General features: G+C 34.2%; 2 protein-coding genes across 4 annotated transcripts; one reads left to right on the top strand and one right to left on the bottom strand.

The window, feature by feature from the left end:
* Window positions 1–6,192: 6,192 nt before the first annotated feature.
* LOC129876528 (triacylglycerol lipase SDP1) lies at window positions 6,193–11,477 on the bottom strand. The gene is made up of 3 exons (XM_055951981.1): window positions 9,223–11,477; window positions 7,940–8,083; window positions 6,193–7,470 (listed from the first exon to the last, which is right to left on the bottom strand). The coding sequence occupies exons 1-3, from the start codon at window positions 10,651–10,653 to the stop codon at window positions 6,499–6,501; spliced, it is 2,547 nt and encodes an 848-aa protein (XP_055807956.1). The 5' UTR covers window positions 10,654–11,477; the 3' UTR covers window positions 6,193–6,498.
* Window positions 11,478–16,035: 4,558 nt separating this feature from the next.
* LOC129877707 (calmodulin binding protein PICBP-like) lies at window positions 16,036–20,175 on the top strand. Of its 3 annotated transcripts, none has more exons than XR_008763592.1 (3): window positions 16,036–17,850; window positions 17,947–19,730; window positions 19,854–20,175. XR_008763592.1 is itself a non-coding variant. In XM_055953236.1 (2 exons), exons 1-2 carry the CDS (start codon window positions 16,374–16,376, stop codon window positions 19,659–19,661), a joined length of 3,192 nt encoding a protein of 1,063 aa, XP_055809211.1. In that variant the 5' UTR covers window positions 16,036–16,373; the 3' UTR covers window positions 19,662–20,175. The 3 variants fall into 3 exon arrangements, 1 of the variants encoding a protein (XP_055809211.1); XR_008763593.1 differs by having other exon boundaries at window positions 19,923–20,175; XM_055953236.1 differs by having other exon boundaries at window positions 17,947–20,175.
* The last annotated feature ends 318 nt before the right edge of the window (window positions 20,176–20,493 follow it).

Here is a 20,493-nt window from a genome sequence, read left to right on the forward strand (position 1 = left end):
TTGGAATTAAAGTGTTCTTGATGTTCAAATGTTATTAACATAGTTGGTTAGTTCTTGAAGTTAGAATGTGAATGAAGATTTTTGGGCTTTAGTTAGAATTGTGGTTTTTTTCAAATTAGATTGTGAATTGGATATTGTTTTAGTTGGACTTGAAGTGTTTTTGAAGATAAAATTAAGTTAGAACATGAAATAATTAGAAGTTAGAATTTAGGATTTTTTATGTTTGAAAGATATTCAAGTTAGAAAAATATTGGATTGAATGATTTTTGATGTTTGGAAGATATTCAAGTTATGAACTTGGACTTTAGGAATTTTGAACTTAGATTATTTTTTTTGATTTGTATAAATTGTGAACTTTAGACTTTGGAACTAATTATAACTTTGATACTTGAATTTTAGGATACTTAAATATAATATAGAACTTGAACTTAGAACTTGAATTTTGAACTTGAAATTTTGTTGACATTAGAAATCTTGTTGAATTGTAGTCCTTATGAATTAATTAAGCTAATTAGAGTTAAACGATATTCAAAGTCATTAACTTAAACTTTAGAAATTTTGAAGTTGAACTTTGAAATTTTTAGGTTTGTATATGTTTGAACTCTTTAAACTTTAGAAGTAACTAGAATTTAGAAGTTCATGCGGTTATTAACTTAAACTTTAGATTCTTGAATTTTAGGAATTCAGAACTTTATAAATTATTTTGGTTTGGATAAATTTTAAATTTTTAGACTTTAAAACTAATTAATTAGAACTTTATGTTGTCATGAATTTGAACTTTATTTAGATACTTGAATACTCGTATTTTAGAACTTTAAATTGTATATACTTGAAACTTGTAATTTTGTTCTTATTTAACTTAGAACATCTGACCTGATTTAATTAGAACTTGAATTATTTATAATTTGAACTTAATTATAAGTTGAAATTAATTATTATATGAATTAATTAATTATAAATTGAATTAATTAGAAATTGAACTTAATTATAAGTTGAATTAATTATAGTTTAAACTTAATTATTATATGAATTAATTATAACTTGAACTTAATTATTATATGAATTAATTAATTATAAATTGAATTCATCATAACTTGAACTTAATTATTATATGAATTAACTAATTATAACTTGAATTAATGACACTTGTAGTCTCGATGAATTGTAGTCTTTATGAACTAATTATTTAAGCTTGAATATATATAATTTTGTAGATGGATCATCGTTTGTGGATGTATAATATGCATTATGAAGTTGGTGGTGATTTGAAACCTGAATTTATTGACGGTGTAAGAAGTTTTATCGATCATGCGATGACACTTGATATTTTTAAGAGAAATGGATTGATTAGGTGTCTTTGTCGTGAATATAGGTGCTTGAAATTTTTTAATCCAAATATAGTTATGGTTCATTTGTATGGTAATGGATTTAAGCCTAGATATTTTGTATGAGTTGATCATGGAGAAATAAATGGATTGAATAATATATTTTATAATTTGCTGCCTGTGGATAAATATAATATGCTTGCACCACATGGTCAAATTAGTGTTGAACATGATAAGGTTCTACATGATAGAGTTAAACATGATACATTTTAACATGATAGAGTTCATGAAATGGTCAATGATGCTTTCGAGGTTCAAGGTGGGATGGAACCTGAACAATATTTTGATGAAACTCCTAATGAAGAAGCAAGACGCTTCTATCAACAATTAGAAGAGGCTAGTCGTCCACTATGTGACGGGAGTCCGCGTTCTGCTTTGTCATTGCAGTTAGATTAATGAATATTAAATCAAATTGGAGTGTTCCTCATGCAGCTATGGACTCAATCGTTGATCTTTTGGGAGAACTGGTTAATCCTGAGTTTAACATACCCAAGAACTTCTATCAGGCAAAAAGATTGGTTTCCAAGTTAGGATTGTCGTAAGATAGAATTCATTGTTGTCTTAATGGCTGCATGTTGTTCTACAAGACTGATAGTGAATTAGAAAATTGTAAGTTTTGTGGAGCAGCGCGTAATAAGAGGATTCCTGCTAGAAAGATGGTCCCAATTAAGGAGATGCATTATTTACCTCTTGGTCCTAGATTAAAGAGGCTGTTTACTTTACTTAACTAATTATTTAAAGCTATTTATTTTTTTCAGACTTTATATACCTGGGAGCCAAGGTATAATATGGTCATTGCGACCACTTTTGAAAGAAAAGCGAGTGTCAGACTGTCTAGCTGGCTAAAAAAAGCTAGGGATGATCGGACACCTTCGAGTTGGATGATGCCTCATATATATGAAGAATTATGTCAATATTGGGATACCAAAGAGCCTCGGATTCTAGTAATGACATACGACGAATCCAATCAGGTTTAGAAGGTATTGGATCGTCACGTCAAACCTAGGTTGTTGAGGGGTTTAGATAGCTGCTATATCTCACCAAATTGCAGAACTTACACGCGCATTAGTAGAATCTGAGGCAAAAAGGATTGAGGAGCAAAAAATTATGAATCAAAAAGTTGAGTAAATCAAAGAATAAGTGTTCAACCTCGTCCGTCAGAATCCGCCCCGTTATTCAAGATGATACACTCCGGATGACTCCGACGATAATGCTGAATACATAGCAAATAGTCCTAATTAGGTTCCCTATGTTAGTTTATAAACATTTTGAATATTGCTGTTAACTTTGAAAGACTTTAAATCGTTCTAAATTATGACTTTATTCGTTTTAAGTATTTAATTATGTTTGTTATTACGTATTTTGCCTATTTTATTTGTTGTTAGTTGTGTTGGAATTGGCTGAATTGCTATGAAGTGAATTGAATTTTGATTGTAGGTGGGCAGCAGAAACTGCAGGTTTCTGCTGTCAAAAATATTGTAGAAAAGAGACTGACATAGTCCTTTAGTCCTTCTCTTTTCTGCAAAAAAAAATTAATTTTTCTTTCAAAAAAGCGACGGAAAGTGACCCTATGTCCGTCGTTTTTCTAGAAATTTTTAAGAACACCAAGAATAAAAGCGACAGACGGAGACCATTAATCCGTCGCTTTTCTGAAAAAAAAATAAAAACATTATAAATAAAACAACACAGTCCGTCGCTTTATATTATTTAATTAATTTTTAAAAATAATAAAAGGACATCCTTCGTCATTTTTTTGTTTATATATTTTTTAATTAAAAAATATTATGGGCGACGCAGTCCGTCACTTTTTGCGACGCTGTCCTCGCTTTTAGAAAAGCGTCGAGCAAAAAAGCAATGGAAGTGACTGCGTCGATTTTCCGTCGAGTTTGACCAAGAAAGCGACGCAATCCGTCGCTTTTTTGCGTCGTTTTTTCACGATTTTTTAGTAGTGATAAGTGTTTAATGGGAAATTTCGAAATATAAATGGAGGAGTGCAATTACGAATTTCTAGTGGAATAATTTATAATTTATTATGGTAAGAATAATTCCAATTAATTATTTTGAATTATAAGAAGCCTCACTAATTAATTATGTGGTCTCTACAGTGCCCATATTTAACTAGAACTGAGAATCCTATTTTCTTCTCCTTTTTGGACTGGGAAAAGGTCCCTACTGGGTTTCTCCTAACCTAGAAAAAGATAGAGTAGGATTTTCTATACGATACTTGCCCACCCAAGTGTTGAGAGAGTTCGGTTGTGAACTTGGGATCACTTTAAAAGACAGCAGACTGCACTCTAACTTGTGGATTCACTTGAAGGTATCTACTCACGCTTCAAGAGGTATTTATCGAATTAAATTTCAGAAAGTTTATGTGTTCTAGCATGATAGTACGTGTTCTAGCATAAACGTATGTGTTATCTATTATTCATGTAAGTAGTATGATTCTGGTATGCTTCCGTTGTGCATATAGTTTTCCAACAAATAGTCCGTGCTTCGCGCTGTCATAAATAATCTCATTAATCTTACAAATCTATATATTAAAACTAACAAATACTCGAAAGTTAAGTGTTTGTTCCCCTCTTCTTTGGGAGATATTTCAATGTTTGTTCCTCTCTTCTTTAGGAGCTATTTCAATCTTCTCCTTCTCATACTTTGCGTATATTTCTGTTTAGGCCATTTTCTAGATTTTCTTCTCAGGGCAATTCTCGAATTCGACACTCAAAGATAGCGAAACAAGTCAACCGCAACCTCGTTGATCTATCAATAAATACTTTTGCTATAAACTTGATAAAATAAAACTACCATAAACTCAAATGTTATTGTAATATTAATTGTGAACTTTAAAACAAACAAATCTGCATACAAATATCTATAGGCATAAGGATTATAAACTTCAATAGATAAAATATCCCACGTACTAATCAACCCTCACATATTGATATTTTGTTGGTATCTATTAGAAGGATTGCCAAAACGTGTTGCCAACTATTTTTCTGTCAAAAGTTGCTTTTGACAACTTTGAGTTTTCTTCCTTTTTTCATTTCTGGTGGCTCTTTCTAGCATTTTCTAGCATTTGGTATCAGAGCCAACAAAAATGAAAAAAGGAAGAAAAGTCAAAGTTGCCAAAAGCAACTTTTGACAGAAAAATAGTTGGCAACACGTTATGGCAACTTTTGACAGAAAAAATAGCTGGCAACACGTTTGCAAAGCGCATAAAATTTCTTTTACGCGTTTTGTTCCTCCTATAAATAGAGGGCCTAATGCCCTTATTTACATCATACTAGAAAGAGAGAGTAAGAATACAAAGAGAGTTATACACCAAGATAAATATTATAGTCTTGAGTGTTTTCTTTAGTAGTTGTTCCTTTTACAAGAGAGAAGTGTTAATTATTGTTTTCTCCTTGTATTTGAGAGCAGTGTACTCCATATTTTTATAGTGAGATCCTTCTACCCGTGGTTTTTCCCTTCTATTTGTTAGAGGGGTTTCCACGTAAAATTCTCGTGTCCAATTTATTTTCATATTTACTGTCATATCAAACTTTAGTTGTGGTGCTTCCTACTTCCAACAAAAATCACTACAATGTAGATTATAAAAATTAGCATGCTTCACATCTGAAGATTCATTTCATGGTATTTTAGTATTTAGCAGTCTTAACTCTTGAGTCAATTTATATGCCTCTAGCCCAACTTAGGTGCTATTATTTAGGATCCATATGTTACTTCGTTTACAACTCATATATATAAATCTATTGAGTATTAGGTATCACAATATGTATAACAAAAAGATTGAATCATTAAATTTACATTTTCAAACATTCCTATCGTGATCACGGTGCAAGGATCAAACACCTTCCAAGTGTATTGTTCATTCCAATTTGGATTGAAACTGTTGATAATTGTTTGTGTCCTAATCCATTTATGAATTCTAACTTCGCCACACAATACGGATCTGTTATTCCACAGCCATCTCTGTTCTTCATTGGGGATAAACCTGAGCATTCAAGATTCCAACTTCTTAAACCCCAATGCTTATTAATTAGAGTACTAAAATCATTCTACATCTTGTAAAGGAATGACACACTGTCATGCACAACTCTAAAGTAACTGTGAGCAACATGCTGCTAAAAAATGTTTTATGTTTGAAAATATCATCTACTCAACATACCACATTAGTGGTTGTCCAGTTCTTTTGACCTCTACATACCACAAAGACATTAAGATTGAAAGTCTTATAAATTAACAACGGAAAGATAAGAAAAAAGAAACCTTGATGACTCTGTGAAATTTAACATTATCAATATCCTCTCAAAGTAAATTCTCTAAAATCACGGCCAGTTGTTGGCACATACTTGTGACACATTTGCTCTTATAATGCTGATTTTTTCCCCTCATTAACAGAAGAATAAACTGAAAAATTAACAAAATAAAGGAGCAAAATAATATATACCTTAAGTATAAATAAACAAATGGAGTTCCAAGAGTGACCATTGTAGACCCTTGTTCTGTGCTACATCCGTATAAATCATTTCCATTTTCGAAGCAAAGTCTATGAATTCAAAGCAAGTTCTCCTAGTAATCCTTTTAAATCCGAAATGACAATCTCTCTCCCATTATACAAAAAGTTCAAATTTACAATAACAAAAAAATAGAAGAATATAGCACCTTAAGTGTAAACGAAGTATTGAAAGTTTTAAGAATGACCTCTATACCAAAATAATCAAATGAATTAAAAAGAGCACTAACAATCAGAAAATACAAATGGGTCATGAGATTAGCTTGTTTACCAATTGTTGAAAGAGAGAAGATTTGAGCATTAGAGAGTGATTGACTAAACTTGAAAAGAGAAAGTCAACGTGAGAATTAGACAATAAGTGATTCGATTAAACAAATTTTTGAACAACAAAGTTATTATGTTGTATATTCACTGTGTCGAAGAGAAGGGCCTAAGATGGTAGGATTCTCTTTTATATATATATAAAATTAGTACCTCCTCTATTTACAATAACAATTCTTAGCTCCGACTATCCCAAGGTAAAATATCCATTTGAGTATAAAAGAATTTGAGTGTCCTGTCCTGTGCCAGAATAATCAAAGCTAAACGAACCTCGATTTCTCAATGATCAATAACTTGTTTATCGTCGCCATCATCCATGGTTGAACGATTTTCACAAGAGTGAACGGAATCAACTTCATTTATCTTACTACTTTCTTGCTCAACATCGTTCTCACCATCCTCGGATACTGAGCTAATATCCATCTCCTTTTCTGGACTTTCAAGTTGCACGCACTCAGCAATTGTGTCCTGCATGGAACTATTATTTTCCGAGTCGAGGCTTCTATTCGATGGGGTCAAGTCTCCTTTTCTTACCACGTTGAAGACAATACCGTTGTTAGTCCTTTCAGGTTGCAGAAGGTCACCTTCACCTACCATAATGCTTGAACTACCCGTGGGGACCCTAATACTGAAATCTCTCTGATCAAATTCGGTGTCTGAATTTCTATCTGGTGTTGTTACCCTACTGGCCATCTGAGGAACGATATTGTTGAGGTCAATACTCAATCCCTTGTTCAATCGTGAACCGATTTCCAAGTTCTGGACAAAGTCAATAAACTTATCAGCAGACGTTGTCCTCATCAGAGGACCACCAGATCTTGTCCAAGAGGTAAGGTCCACATTTTCGGATTCACTGTCACTGCCCTCATGTGCACTCCGATTTGATCGCCAATTTCTGGTGGCATGTGCCCCGGAACCACTGCCTCCTTGATGATGTGAAGCAGCAACATCCGCAAGAAAGTCTTCAAGGGAGCCTGTTGAATTCTCTCGTGCAATGCAGTTCCATGAAGGAATTCTTCTGGAAGCATTAAATCTGACAGTGCTTGACAAGCCATGGGAAGCAGCAGCCGCTCTCTCGGCACTCCTTTTCAGCCTACGCATGTGATTCAGAATAGCAACACATTCATCAAGTGCAAGCTCAATACCACAGTTTGCTTTAATGGCCGAGAGCTTTTCCCAAGTGCATCGTCTTCCTTGATTTGCTGCCTTTTGCAGCTCCAGAGTCGAAGGATTTTGTATGATTTTCGAGTACTGTATCATAAACAAAAATTGGAGAAAAAGGTCAGTTGTCAAGCCAACCTGCACTTATTTATAGTAGAACTTATTTTGACGATTCTCATCAAGATCTCCACAAATTAAGGAATGGAAAGCAACATTTAGACATTGGAATCAGCATAGACAGACCAGCGATGATATTTACCAAATAGTCTTAGGGTAAATAGCAGTTTAAGCAGTTCAAAATTGGCAAGTTTAAACCTTCTTAAGGTAGCTAATTAAGAGGATTTAAAAATAGGGGACATATTCAAATTAGCAAGTGCTGTGACCTGAACTTATACAGAATCAAACTACTAAACATGCAGCATTTAGCATTTCTACAACAGTGTGTTCAGTTCAACGAGCCTGTTCTAGTTCAGCAATCACAAAATTTCTCAACAACACGAGTTGAAACAACACTTGCTTCTTATGTGCAAAAAACAGATATTGTTCGTAGTGGACATACCTGAGCTAGAGTGGCAGGCATAACAACAGTTACATCACCTTCCCAATCTTGAGCAAAAAGCTTTGCTATTCCTCCCAACGGAAAACCAAGTTCTAACACCTGATGGCATCTGTGCTTCACCTCCATTTCAGTAAGCTGGGCAAGCTGCATGCCAAATACTTGATGTTACAATGGCTCTGCTTAAATATCGGTCTCAACAAAAACATTGCACCAATGCAAGGAGCATGCAAGGATAAGAGCTATGAACTAGCAATTCTTAGTTACAAGTTTACAACCAACAACGAGGTCGATGTAGAGCCTAAGCATTTGGATGTCTAAACCATAGAACTGAAAAACATTGCACCAATGCTAGGAGCATGCAAGGATAAGAGCTATGAACTAGCAATTCAAGTTTACAACCAACAACGAGGTCTATGTAGAGCCTAAGCATTTGGATGTCTAAACTATAGAACTGAAAAACATTGCACCAATGCTAGGAGCATGCAAGGATAAGAACTATGAACTACCAATTCTTAGTTACAAGTTTACAACCAACAACGAGGTCTATGTAGAGCCTAAGCATTTGGATGTATAAACCATAGAACTGAAACCGAGTATAGTTGTGAAGACGTGATCAGTTGGTCCAACGGAACAAAGGCAATTTGGTTGGCTAGATTTATATTATATTCAAGATTATTCTATAGGTTTGACACTCATTCCGTTACTCTAGCACCTAAATTACAGTAGAAGAGTATCAACAAATGAACCTTGCTCGATTATATTTTCAAAACCACTTTGAGCTGCAAACTGCTAGATTAATTTTCCAACAAAAAGAATGTTGCTTAGAAACTGATCACTGATGGCTTACAAGAATATCTCTACTAATGAGAAAATCCCGCAGGATGTTCACACTGTTACTCGGCGGTGCATGTGATAATTACAAAAATTATTCAGCATATATTCCTTCAAGTTAGTCCCTTCAGCGACTTCGGTTGGACTAAAAGCTTAAATCGAATGTTCAAACAAGTGAAGATTCTTGAATAAGTTTAACGAGGGAATCAAACTAGCTCCTTATCACCACATGCTTTAAGTCTAACGGTATCTACTACAGAATAGTTACTTGAAAACTAACTCAAGATACATAACGACCAAAACCATTTTAAAGTGCTCTAAACTTCTGTTGTAATGACACAAGTACATGACAAGAGTAAGATGAAACATCAACAGTGAGCATCGACATCAACCGAAAGCAAAGAGACCAAGACCATCTATAATGAAGAAAATAAAAGTGCATATGAACATACCTTGGCAGCAAAGTTGCCTCCATAAGCTCTTACAAACTCTTTGATCCTCAGTAGAGGAGCGATATGCGGATTTGCCTGGCTCACAATGAAGTGATTGACATTGAAGAGCTCCTTTAGCTGCATCATTGGCAAATCAACCTCCAAGCTACCATCCCTCCACCGACGAGAAGATGAACCAGAAGTGTCATCAGGTCCCAAATGAAATGGTGGATGATATGGAACAAGATCTCCACTTCTATCCTTTGCCATCAGTTCTTGAGCTTCGAAGAGACCAGGAAAGGCACAAGAAGCAGTAACAGCACTCCATATAACAATATGAGGTGAAGTCAAGTAATTCAAGCATCTAGGAGGTTCATGTTTCCTAGGGGAGCAAACGGTAATCCCTAGGACTCTACCAGTCATGTCATAGGCTTCTTGGAAAGTAAGATTATTCGTGAGATTGCGTAACAGCACCTGCAGCTGTCTGATCTCATGTACAGCACCCTGGGTCATGACCCTCCTGAAAATAGTAAAAATCCCACCCAACTTATCGAAAAATTGCAAGGAGTGCCAGGAGTCTTCGAAAAAACTCTGGAGCTCAGGCCAAGATCGAGTCGCAACTATGGAGCACATAATCGAACCGACACTTGAACCAGCAATTATCCGTGGCAACAGCTTGTGTTCTACAAGCGTTTTCACTACACCCACATGGAAAGCTCCTAGAGAGGCACCTCCACTTAAAAGCAAAGCCGTCCTACCAAAGGCATGTCTTGTTTCATGCATGAAAGCAAGCTTCTCTTCCAACAGAAGCTCCTCTGAATCAGAGTCGCATACCATTTTCAACTGAGTTGAAACCTCATCAATATATTCCTTAATAAGTCTAGGCACATGAAGCCTTCCCTTGTGAAGTTCTGAATTACACATATTACCAAGATTCCTTACAAGGTCAGCTCTCATACAAAATATGATATCTCTTAGAGAACCCTCTTGCCTACGATGTCGAAGCTCTTGGAGTTTATTTCGAACTAATTCTTCATCATAAAGATCTGCCTCATTCAATTTAGGGGTCTCTTTATCCAACATCTTAGCAGCATGAGCCCACTCCTCATAAGTCAAGGCAGATCTCATCATGTTCCTCCAAAACTTCCTCCTATAAACCATCTCAGCCTTGACTTTTACATTAGTATACCTCCGCAACAAGAAGGCGAGAAGCGTTACTAATGCCAATATCCCTTGTGGATTGCGAGGGTGCAACCACGAAATCAAAGGTGTCACGTAGTACGAAAATCCATTCTTAAACTTGTACAAGTAATATACCAAGAAATGAAAAAGGTGATGCCTCAACTGTGACATCGACTTGCAAAACAAGACTCTAAAGGCGATTGTTCGACCCAATACCGTAGAAGGTCCGATAGCAAAGAAGTCAATAGTAGCCTCATTACTTATATCCATCTCAATGGAAAAAAGGAACTGGTTCGTATAGGTTGCTCAGCAAAATGTTAAAGACTACCAATACACAAATACCTAATAATCTAAGGCTCTAAACTTATACCAATTGAACAAGATTAGCACAACAAAGGTTTGTACTAGCTCTGAATATCAAAGTAACACAAAAACTGATGATACTTTGACAATAGGGAACACAAAGGTTATTCACAATATTCAAGGAATCAGATTGAACCAGAAAAATAAACAAAGCTAAGTACAAGAATAGAACTTCCAAGATCAAAGGAAATACCTCTATTTAGGAAAGTCAAAAGAAATAAATTCCCAATCTTTCCTGTTTCAGCCTTTCCCTTTGTGCAAAATCAAGAACTTGGCAAAGCACAAAACCCAACACACCCAGAAATCAAGATTCAATTTTTATGCAACCCCACAAAACAAAAATTAAAAGGGGTTCTAGGAATCAACCAAAAAACTAAAATTTCTCAAAGAAAAAACTTAGAAAAAGGAAAAAACGCAAGAACAGGCTAATGCTTCTATATCTATATGGGAAAAACAGAGAGAAGATGTGAAAATAATAAATTTAATAGCACTGCAATTGGAATTAATATAATCATATAGGGATTCGGAAAAAGAAAAAAAAAGTCAGAATTTTGGATCAGATAACGATATGGGTATATGGTTAAAACTGACGTACGATATGTATCAGCTAAGTAAGTATGGATAGACACGATTGAATATATTATTACTATAAAATTCAATTCAAAATTCTATAAATAAGTATTCTTCAACAACTTTCTGATTCTGCAGCAATCCATAAATCGTTTTAAGTTCTTTTTTTAAAAAAAAGTTTGAAGTTGTCCTATTCTCCTTTCTCAATATGATGAAAATCGTTTTGCTTGTGGGAGAAAGGAGAAAAAGGCAAATGTAACCAAAAATAAATAAATTGTTGTGTTCAAGATATGAGGTTGTTGCTTGCAAGTAATTATGAGCTAAATTTGGAAGGTTGGTGAAGTTGTTTTTTTATTTTATTTTCATCCGTGGTCCGATATTCAGATTAGAGCGTCTAATTAAAATTTATGTAAGATAGAGCTTATTTGGGGTAGCACTTTTTATCAAAAAAATTTCATATGGAGGACTCAAAATCTAGATCAAAAACAATCTCATTTGTTGCACCATATTTTTTGACAGTGAAGTTATTTATGGATTGACAGTGACTAGGGATATATTTATGGTTTGATTTGATTTGATTTCTATAAAAATAAAAATTTAATTAGTATAATAATTTTAGTTATTTTGACTTGGTCAGAAATGTTTGTGTTAAAATATATTGTTTATATGACTATATATATTATACCGCACCTTCAAGATGCTGACACTTTTTTTAAATCTTGTGTGAATAATTAAATAAATAAATGGTTCTTAAAATTTAAAATTCTATTTTATCATGTAAAAGTAACATAAGTAATCAACAATAAACTACAACATTGATCAATTGATGTTTACTAATGGGGTCCGTCGTGACCTATATGACTATATATATTATACCGCACCTTCGAGATGCGACACTTTTTTTAAATCTTGTATAAACGATTAAATAAATAAATGATTCTTGAAAAAATCTAAAGTTTTATTTTGTCGACCTAATTTGAATATGAAATGTTACTTGAAGAGATGTGGGAATCCAATGTGTCCCTTGAAAGGCGGACGACCCAATTCAAACTTGAAATGTCCCTCGAAGGGATGTGGAATCCAATGTGTCCCTTGAAAGGCGGACGATCCAATTCAAACTTGAAATGTCACTTGAAGGGATGTGACAATCCAATGTGTCCCACGGACGACCCAATTTGAACTTGAAATGTCACTTGAAGGGAGGTGACGTTCCAATGTGTTTCTTAAAAGGCGGACGATTCAATTTCAATTTGAAATGTCACTTGAAAGGGATGTGACAATCCAAAGTGTCTCTTTGAATGAAAAGAAATTAATCTTAAAATATAATTGGGGGTAAACTAGTCAAGAGCAAACCCTCCTAATTGGAGTATTTTTTAAAGAGGGGTGTAAAATAGAACGTAAGTTATCAACAATAACTACAACATTGATCAATTGATGTTTACTAATGGAGTCCGTCGTGACCCACAAATGACAATTATTATTAAAGAATATTTAAAAATTGGAAAAACCATACTACCTTAATAAATCTTGACTTGTGAAAATGAAAATGAAAGAACAAAACGATTGAAAAGAATCCCCTCTAATGTACTTCCTCCGTCTCAAATTACGTATCAAATTTTTTAAAAATAATTATCTTAAATTATTTGATACGATAGAAATTCAATACAAAATTAATTTATTTTGTTTCATTTTATCTTTAATAGTAATTGTTCTTAAAGGTTACAAGCCTACAACCACTTCAATAGAGTAAATATTTGAATGAATAGAAATTAATCTTTGGACATAATTGAGGGTAAAATAATCAAAAACAAACCCTCCTAATTGGAGTATTATTTTTTTAAGAAGAGTGTAAAATAGAAACACGGCAATAATTTGAGACGATTGAAAAATTATGTCTATTACTAATCAATGAAGCATTAGAGAAACATTTTGTTTAAGGAAGTGTCTCCTAATTACTCTCATATTTAAGAGGAAAGAGACGATTAAGATTGAAAGTTTTAAACTACTCGCGTATTCCTTTTCTTCACTATATTTTAAGCTCTTTGTAAAACACATGTAATGAGTAATAATACTCAAATATAATTTGTGTGTATAGTGAGAAAAAGGACATTGGAATACCTTTCAAGTAAATCAATTTAGAATTAATATTACAACTTTATAGTACTATAATTAATATCTTGTCTCTACTTAAATTGTTTAGTTTCTAGAAGAGAAATTTTCATAAGTAACAATATTAATGCATCTAGTAAATAGATTATAGCGACATTAGTTTTCAAAATTTAGCAACAGTTTATTTTGTTAAAACACATTATACATATATACTCTAATAGTTGTACATACTTTAAATACTCCTTATATACATTGGCATGCAGAATATATATATATATAGGGATGCATCATACGGCAAACACATATAGTATGTATGGGTTGTATTATACACACAAGCCTTCGGCATATCCGCGCTTATCGATGAGATGTTTTTGGCACTATGTGTTAATATATATATATTCTTGTATTTTGTGTACATATTAACATATTTGTACAATTGTGAAGAATGGAAGGGATTAGGTTTATCAAAATTAAAATTTAAAATCAAAGGATTGCTATGTTTTGTAAACAATTATTATGATAGGCAATTATTTTTAAAAAAAAATAAAAGGTAATTAAGGAACTTAATCGGTTAGATCACATAATTATTCCCATCTTTTAGCCCAACATGTATAGCCCAAAGCAGTCACTAATATATGTGGGGCTGGTAGTTGCGGATTATAAAATTTCAAAATTTAAATTACGCACTCTTTTAAACTAAATACAAGTTTTCTTATTTCTTTGCTTTAGATTCTTCAAGTTAGCATGTTTTATTTTTCTTATGAGATTTTCTTATAAATTATTTTGCTCATTTACTATAAGCTATTACAAATTTTTTGATGAAGATTTACTGTAAGCTATTCTAAGATTTAATAAGCTATTAGAATAATTTTTTGAAAAATTTCATTTGAATTGACTGGAAAAAACTCGTTTGGATCATCTGGCAAAAAGTTTATTTGGATTTAATAGGCACGTTTGCTTAAAGTCTTAATTAATAAAAGTAATAATAAATTATGTGGAACGGATTCATATGGGGCGGATTAAAAACAAAAAATTGTGTATGCAAGATGGAGCAGGACGAATTGAATTTTTTATGGATTTAAGCAGATTTGCCCTGCCCATCCCGCTCCACTTAAAGGGGCAGCTCGGTGCACTAAACTCCCGCCCCACTTGCCATCCCTAAATCAAGAGAGGAGCCCAACTCAATTTTTATCATTAAAAACTCTTTCTAAAATTAAAACACACATTTTTGTCCCATTTTGAATAAGATCTAGCTTTTAAAGAGAAAACATTTTCGCTTTTCATACTATATTTTATTATATTATTTTAATAAATACAACATTTTGAATAGATTGTATCGTTTTTCGATGTTACATAATGTCATATATCTACAAATTTGAATGACAAATCTATAAAAAAAATTAGGATATATACGAGATAAAACTACTATAGAACGGTATGGTAAAGAATAAAATAGGATCACTTCTTAAATAATAAGCAAACACAAAATAAAAAGAAAATACTAGGATAACAACATGATTACATCAAATCAGTCATTACACAAAATAATATTTTTCATCGTTATCTAGCGATGACTTTAAATGATACGATACAATAAAACTTAAGTAACAATCAAAACAACAATTATATTTAAACTATCAATATAATAGGTTAACAACCTTCCAAACAAGGTATAGGCGTCGGTGCCAACTTTACTTTCGTCAATTGCTTGGTCATCTTCCAACTCGTCTAATTAGAGTTCCCAAAATACCCTCCAACTTTTGTGATAATTATTTAATCTCCTTTCAATTGAACCCTTGTTGGAAATTATATTATATGAATATGTAAAAAAATAAAATAATGTATCACTATAAGTTTAGTTATGTGCATCGTTAGTATAGTACAATACATGCAAAAGACATATCAATAGCATCATCAGGATTTGAGATATCTACAATAATATGTCCTATATAATTTTATAAGTAGAATTTCGGAAGGTTGGTGCATGAATGTCAGTTGCTTCTAAATTTGCTTATGTGAATAAAGTAAGGATCAATCACTTTAATCCAATATCAAGATTTGAATTTTTTTATCTTTTATGTCAAGCATAAACTTAAATAAACAGTCAAACAAGATAACCTAACTTTCTTGATAACTACCTTAATCATATAAATTAGGGAATATAATCACTGCCATACATGTATTAAATAAAAATCACAACTCCAACACAGCAGAAAAAGCATTTCAACTACCTTCCAGAAAAGAATTAACTAGTAAAAGATTCTTAAAATAAAATAAATAAATATTTTTCCAATTAAAAAAAAAGTCAAATCTTGGAGGGGCTAATAGCATTGAACGAACACTGCCTTAACCACCAAGGGATATATACCCGAGTCTGAAATTTGAGTCGTGAGAATGGAGGACCTGCTGGAAGTTGGAAGCGAGCGTTTTAGTCTTTTCAGTAGATTCAGTAGATTCATATGCGTCCGATAATTTGGATAAAATGAAGCTTCATCATGAATCTAGGTATTGGTAATTTTAGCCCACATAACACAAATTTGGATTAATTTTTGCGAGTGAGTTTTGCGTACCGGATGCTTTAACAAAAAAAATATATACTATTAGCTCAAAGCTTGACATCTAGATGGGACAGAGACACCATTAGGAAACCAAACAAAATAAGGATCTTTCCTTGCCTTTTTCATTGATTCATCAGCCAAAAATCCAAAACCAATAGCAACCAACAAGTCCAGTTTCAAAAGCCATCACCAAGAAGATTTAAGAAACCAAGAAATGAATATTCAAATAGACTAATAAAGATAGAATTTTGTGCACTTTCTTTCGTATCAAATAGGGAAAAAGACCATTTTTTTTCATTTTTGCGAAGTTCTCAATCAGGTGAACTACCCCTTTTATGTTATAAGGATTCATCAACCTCAAGATCATTAAGATAACAGAATCAAGAAAAGATGATGACAAATTTTGGCAGCACAAGTTCATCTAGGAGAAGATCAAAATCAAGAATCAAGCAGCAGACTGAACCTCCCTCTGATTATGCAGCAACCCCTCAACGTCCATCTTCACTTGAGGTATCCAATTTGTCGCCTCATTATATGAAGGCAACAAGTTCTTTCGAAGGGAAAAAAGGTCATATTCAGGCAAGTCCTCATAGTTCTGAATCTAGCTTTGATAGTAGTGATCAAAGTTGGAGTCCATCTAGTAACAAGTCTAGTTCTAAATCCAAGAGGTCTAACTCGAACTGCCAACAAGTTTCAGTTAAGTCAACTTGTTCTTCCACTCTCAAGGATTCAAAGTTCCCTCAACGTGTGGAAGTTCATCCTGGACAAAGTGAATCAGACAGGATTTCAAAAGTGAAAGTTTGCTCATACCATCACTGTTCACTCAATAGACGCTGTGATGATCCATCGGCCCCTATAAAACTCGTCTTTAGAAAGAGAAGAGTCTTAAAATCACAGAAAAGCATTAGACTTGAAGGTGAGTCCACAAATGCAGATCACTTTTCTGCTGATGTTACTAGTCTTGGTGCTCAAGTTCACAAGGGAAGCAACCTTATACAAGATGGTGGAGTTTTCGGAGTAAATGAGGCTATTGAGTATGCTGATCTTGTCGAGATTGTGTTTGGTGAAACTTCATTTCCAGAGAGAAGTTACCAGGAGACAATTGACATAATGAGGAAATATTCTGCACAAGAGCAGGACACACTACTTAACACTACTTCAAAGTGTTGTAATAGTATGGAAAGAGAATGGGATGAATCCACTTCTGTTAGTGATTATGTAGAATCATATGATCAGAGTGTAACGACACCAGTTTTTCGCAATGATGAGGAAAGAGATGCTGATTTCAATGTCACCACATGTGAGGAGGAAGAAAATATCAAAAAAGAAATGTCTAAGAATGAACCATTTGCCATAAGAACGACATCGTTGACAGATGATTTTGTTGAAGCAAAATGTTGCACTGAGTTTCCTTCTGCTTCAGCTAGCATTGCTAGAATGGAACTCGAAGAGAGTTTGCAAGAGACAGATGGAAAAGCTAATCCAACTGAAGATGTTGATCCCAATGCCTTGGCCAAGAAGTTGCATGTAGCCCAGTTTCCTAAAGAGAAGCATAGGAGCATGTGGAGCCTGTTTCATAGACATATGATTTCGGATGAATCTACAGAACTGGATAGCAAAGTTATCCGTGGAGATGATGAAGAATATCACAAGGATGGGTGCAACAAATCTTGTGCAGCAGAAAGTTCTGATTCATTTTTGAGTTTTTCCGAAAGAGAGTCAATGACTACAAATCAGGATGCAAATAGCCAGGAGATTGAAGCGCGAAAGCTTTTAGCCATTAAGCTAGTACGCGAAGCAATCGAGAGAATTCTTCTTCCAGAAGTTCAAGATCAGTCATCAGATAATCAATCAGTAACAAGTGAAGGTGAGACATGAATACTTGTTTCTTATCCTCTCCTTTTATAAGTTCTATATATAAAATTTCTGCGAATAATTGATATAAGTGTTCACTATACAACAGTGTGTACCGAAGAAAACTCCAACGAGTCAGACACCAAGAACGAGGAATGTGATAAGGCAGGAAATATAACCAGAGAAAACACGGGCAGCCCTGAGAAACAGGAAAACGAAGAACAAGTCACGAATAAAGCTGAGAAGAAAGCGCCAACACACTGGAGCAATCTTAAAAGATGGATTCTTCTCCAACGATTCATCAAGGAATTGGAGAAGTTGAGAAAATTCAACCCAAGGAAGCCGCAGTATCTGCAGCTGGAGCCTGATCCTGAAGCAGAAAAGGTTAATCTGAAACATCAGATAGAGGATGAGAGGAAAAGTGCAGAAGAATGGATGCTTGACTATGCACTACAGCAGGCGATAAGTCAGCTTGCTCTGACTCAGAAAAGAAAAGTAGGACTACTTGTAACCGCTTTTGAAAATGTGGTTCCTCCTCGAGGCAGTAATATCCAGGTTACATTTCCTAAATTGAAAACTAGAAATGACAACAATTTGCAAATTGCAGATAAAGTTCGTGAAAAGTATTCAACGCGCTTAGACAAAAGGAATGCAGATGATAACTGGTCGATGTTAGAATATGATGATGCTCAAAAGGCCCTCGTCCTCTGCCAGAAGTTGGATGAAGTCACAAGCACTTCGAGTGACAAGGTATTGGTTGAAGAAAAAGCTAAGCGACAAGCTAAGGAAGATGGACGTTCAAAGTTGGAACGTGAAGCTCGGATTAATGTCTCAAAAGCAAGTCACAAAAAAGAGAAGTTTGGTGATTCAAATGATGATTCTCTAAGAGGAACATCTTCTACTATCACAAAATTAGGCAACAACAGTGATGAAACACAGGAAAATAACATGGATCTCTCTGAATGTGAGGCCACGGAGAGTATTACTGCATCCAGTGATGAGAACAAAAAGTTAACAGAAGCAGAAGACGAAGATGGAACAAACAGAAAACAGGTGAACAAACAAAAGCACATCAGCATGTGGCACATGATATCACAGCAGATACTTCCAGATGTTGTATCAAAAGTAGGGAGTGAACTACTTGACGGAACAAATGATGAGGTAGACCACAACAAAACACTAGCTGAAACGAATACGGACAGTTCTCTTCACGATTTCTCTGAAGAAAAGGATGATATAAGCCACTGTGGGAGAAGTTTCAGCAGAAATGATGCTGTCAATCTCATAAGAGAAGCAGTTAGCCAGATCCTAACAACACCGACTAAAGATGATTCATCTGATACACAGAGTGTTACTAGTGACATTGTTCAAGATGAAGAACCAGGAAAAACTGACCATACAGAAGCCGAAAAGCAAAATAATACAAATTCACTTTGCGAAAGCTTGAGACATTGTGACAGTCAACAAACAAATGAACTTGCTGCTAATAATACAATCACCAAGAATAAATTTGAGCCACCAAAGTCCAAGAATTGGAGCAAGCTGAAGAAATTGATCCTCCTTAAGAGATCAATAAAGGCACTGGAAAGAGCTCGGAAACTCAATCCACAACCCCCTCAACTTCTCCTTCCCTCTTTACCTGATCAAGAAAAAGAAAAAGTGGATTTGAGGAACCAAATGACAGATGAGAGGAGAAAAGCTGAACAATGGTTGCTCGATAATGCAGTGCAACACATGGTCAGTAAGCTAACTCCTACGAGGAAAACAAGAGTGGCGATGCTTGTGGAAGCTTTCGAAGCAGTTGTTCCGTTCCCAGAAGTATGAATTCAACTGAAGTTGGAGTAAACTTAATCAAGCAAATTCTTTGAGAACCTTTTTACGCGAATTATGAAGGTAAGCAAATTAACTATCTATACTTCCTAGAAATAGCTAAATGTTACTCAAGGAAAAACCTTAAGATGAACTGAAATAGAGGATCTTTTTTGCTTTCCCTTTTCATTTTGTTCCTTGAATTAGAGCTTGGACGGGTAACTTTTGATGAATCGAAACGAGCTTATGCACTCATTTGATACTTCTACTCCCCAGGGAGAACGCGGACAAGAGTTTACACCTCTCATTAGAGGCTAACTGAAGATGATAGGATAGATTTCTATCATCACGTGTGATCCAAAAATCTACAATTGGACAGGTAAATACAAAAGTAATTTCTGAAGGTTGATTGTGTTTGACATTGCTTCAGCACATAAAAAATAAAATAACCCTATGATTTTTGTTTTGGATTTATGAATAAAAGAAACTATTGACTCAATGAGTACATGATCAAATGAAAATGTTGCAACTCACTTATTGATGTACATTTCCTACCTGTTTATATTCAGCTTATTAATTCATCATCAAATAGAACAAGCTAGCTAAATGTTAAATGGTCATACTAACTAAATTCAGAAAATTCAATGTTGAATCATATATGACAGTCAATCCTAAGGTTCCAAAAATCGTAGGCCTTGGCCTTGCTTTTGCTTAGTCTAGTTCATTTTTGTTGTAGTTCTTAATTCATCAATTCAAACTGTATCAAATGAGCTATGCTGGAGTATTCAGGATAAAATCACTGGTTACATTTATAGGTAGATTCAAGATTTAAATTTAATCTGCTCAA

The sequence above is a fragment of the Solanum dulcamara genome, chromosome 12, assembly GCF_947179165.1.
Source record: "Solanum dulcamara chromosome 12, daSolDulc1.2, whole genome shotgun sequence".
Lineage (NCBI taxonomy): Eukaryota > Viridiplantae > Streptophyta > Magnoliopsida > Solanales > Solanaceae > Solanum > Solanum dulcamara.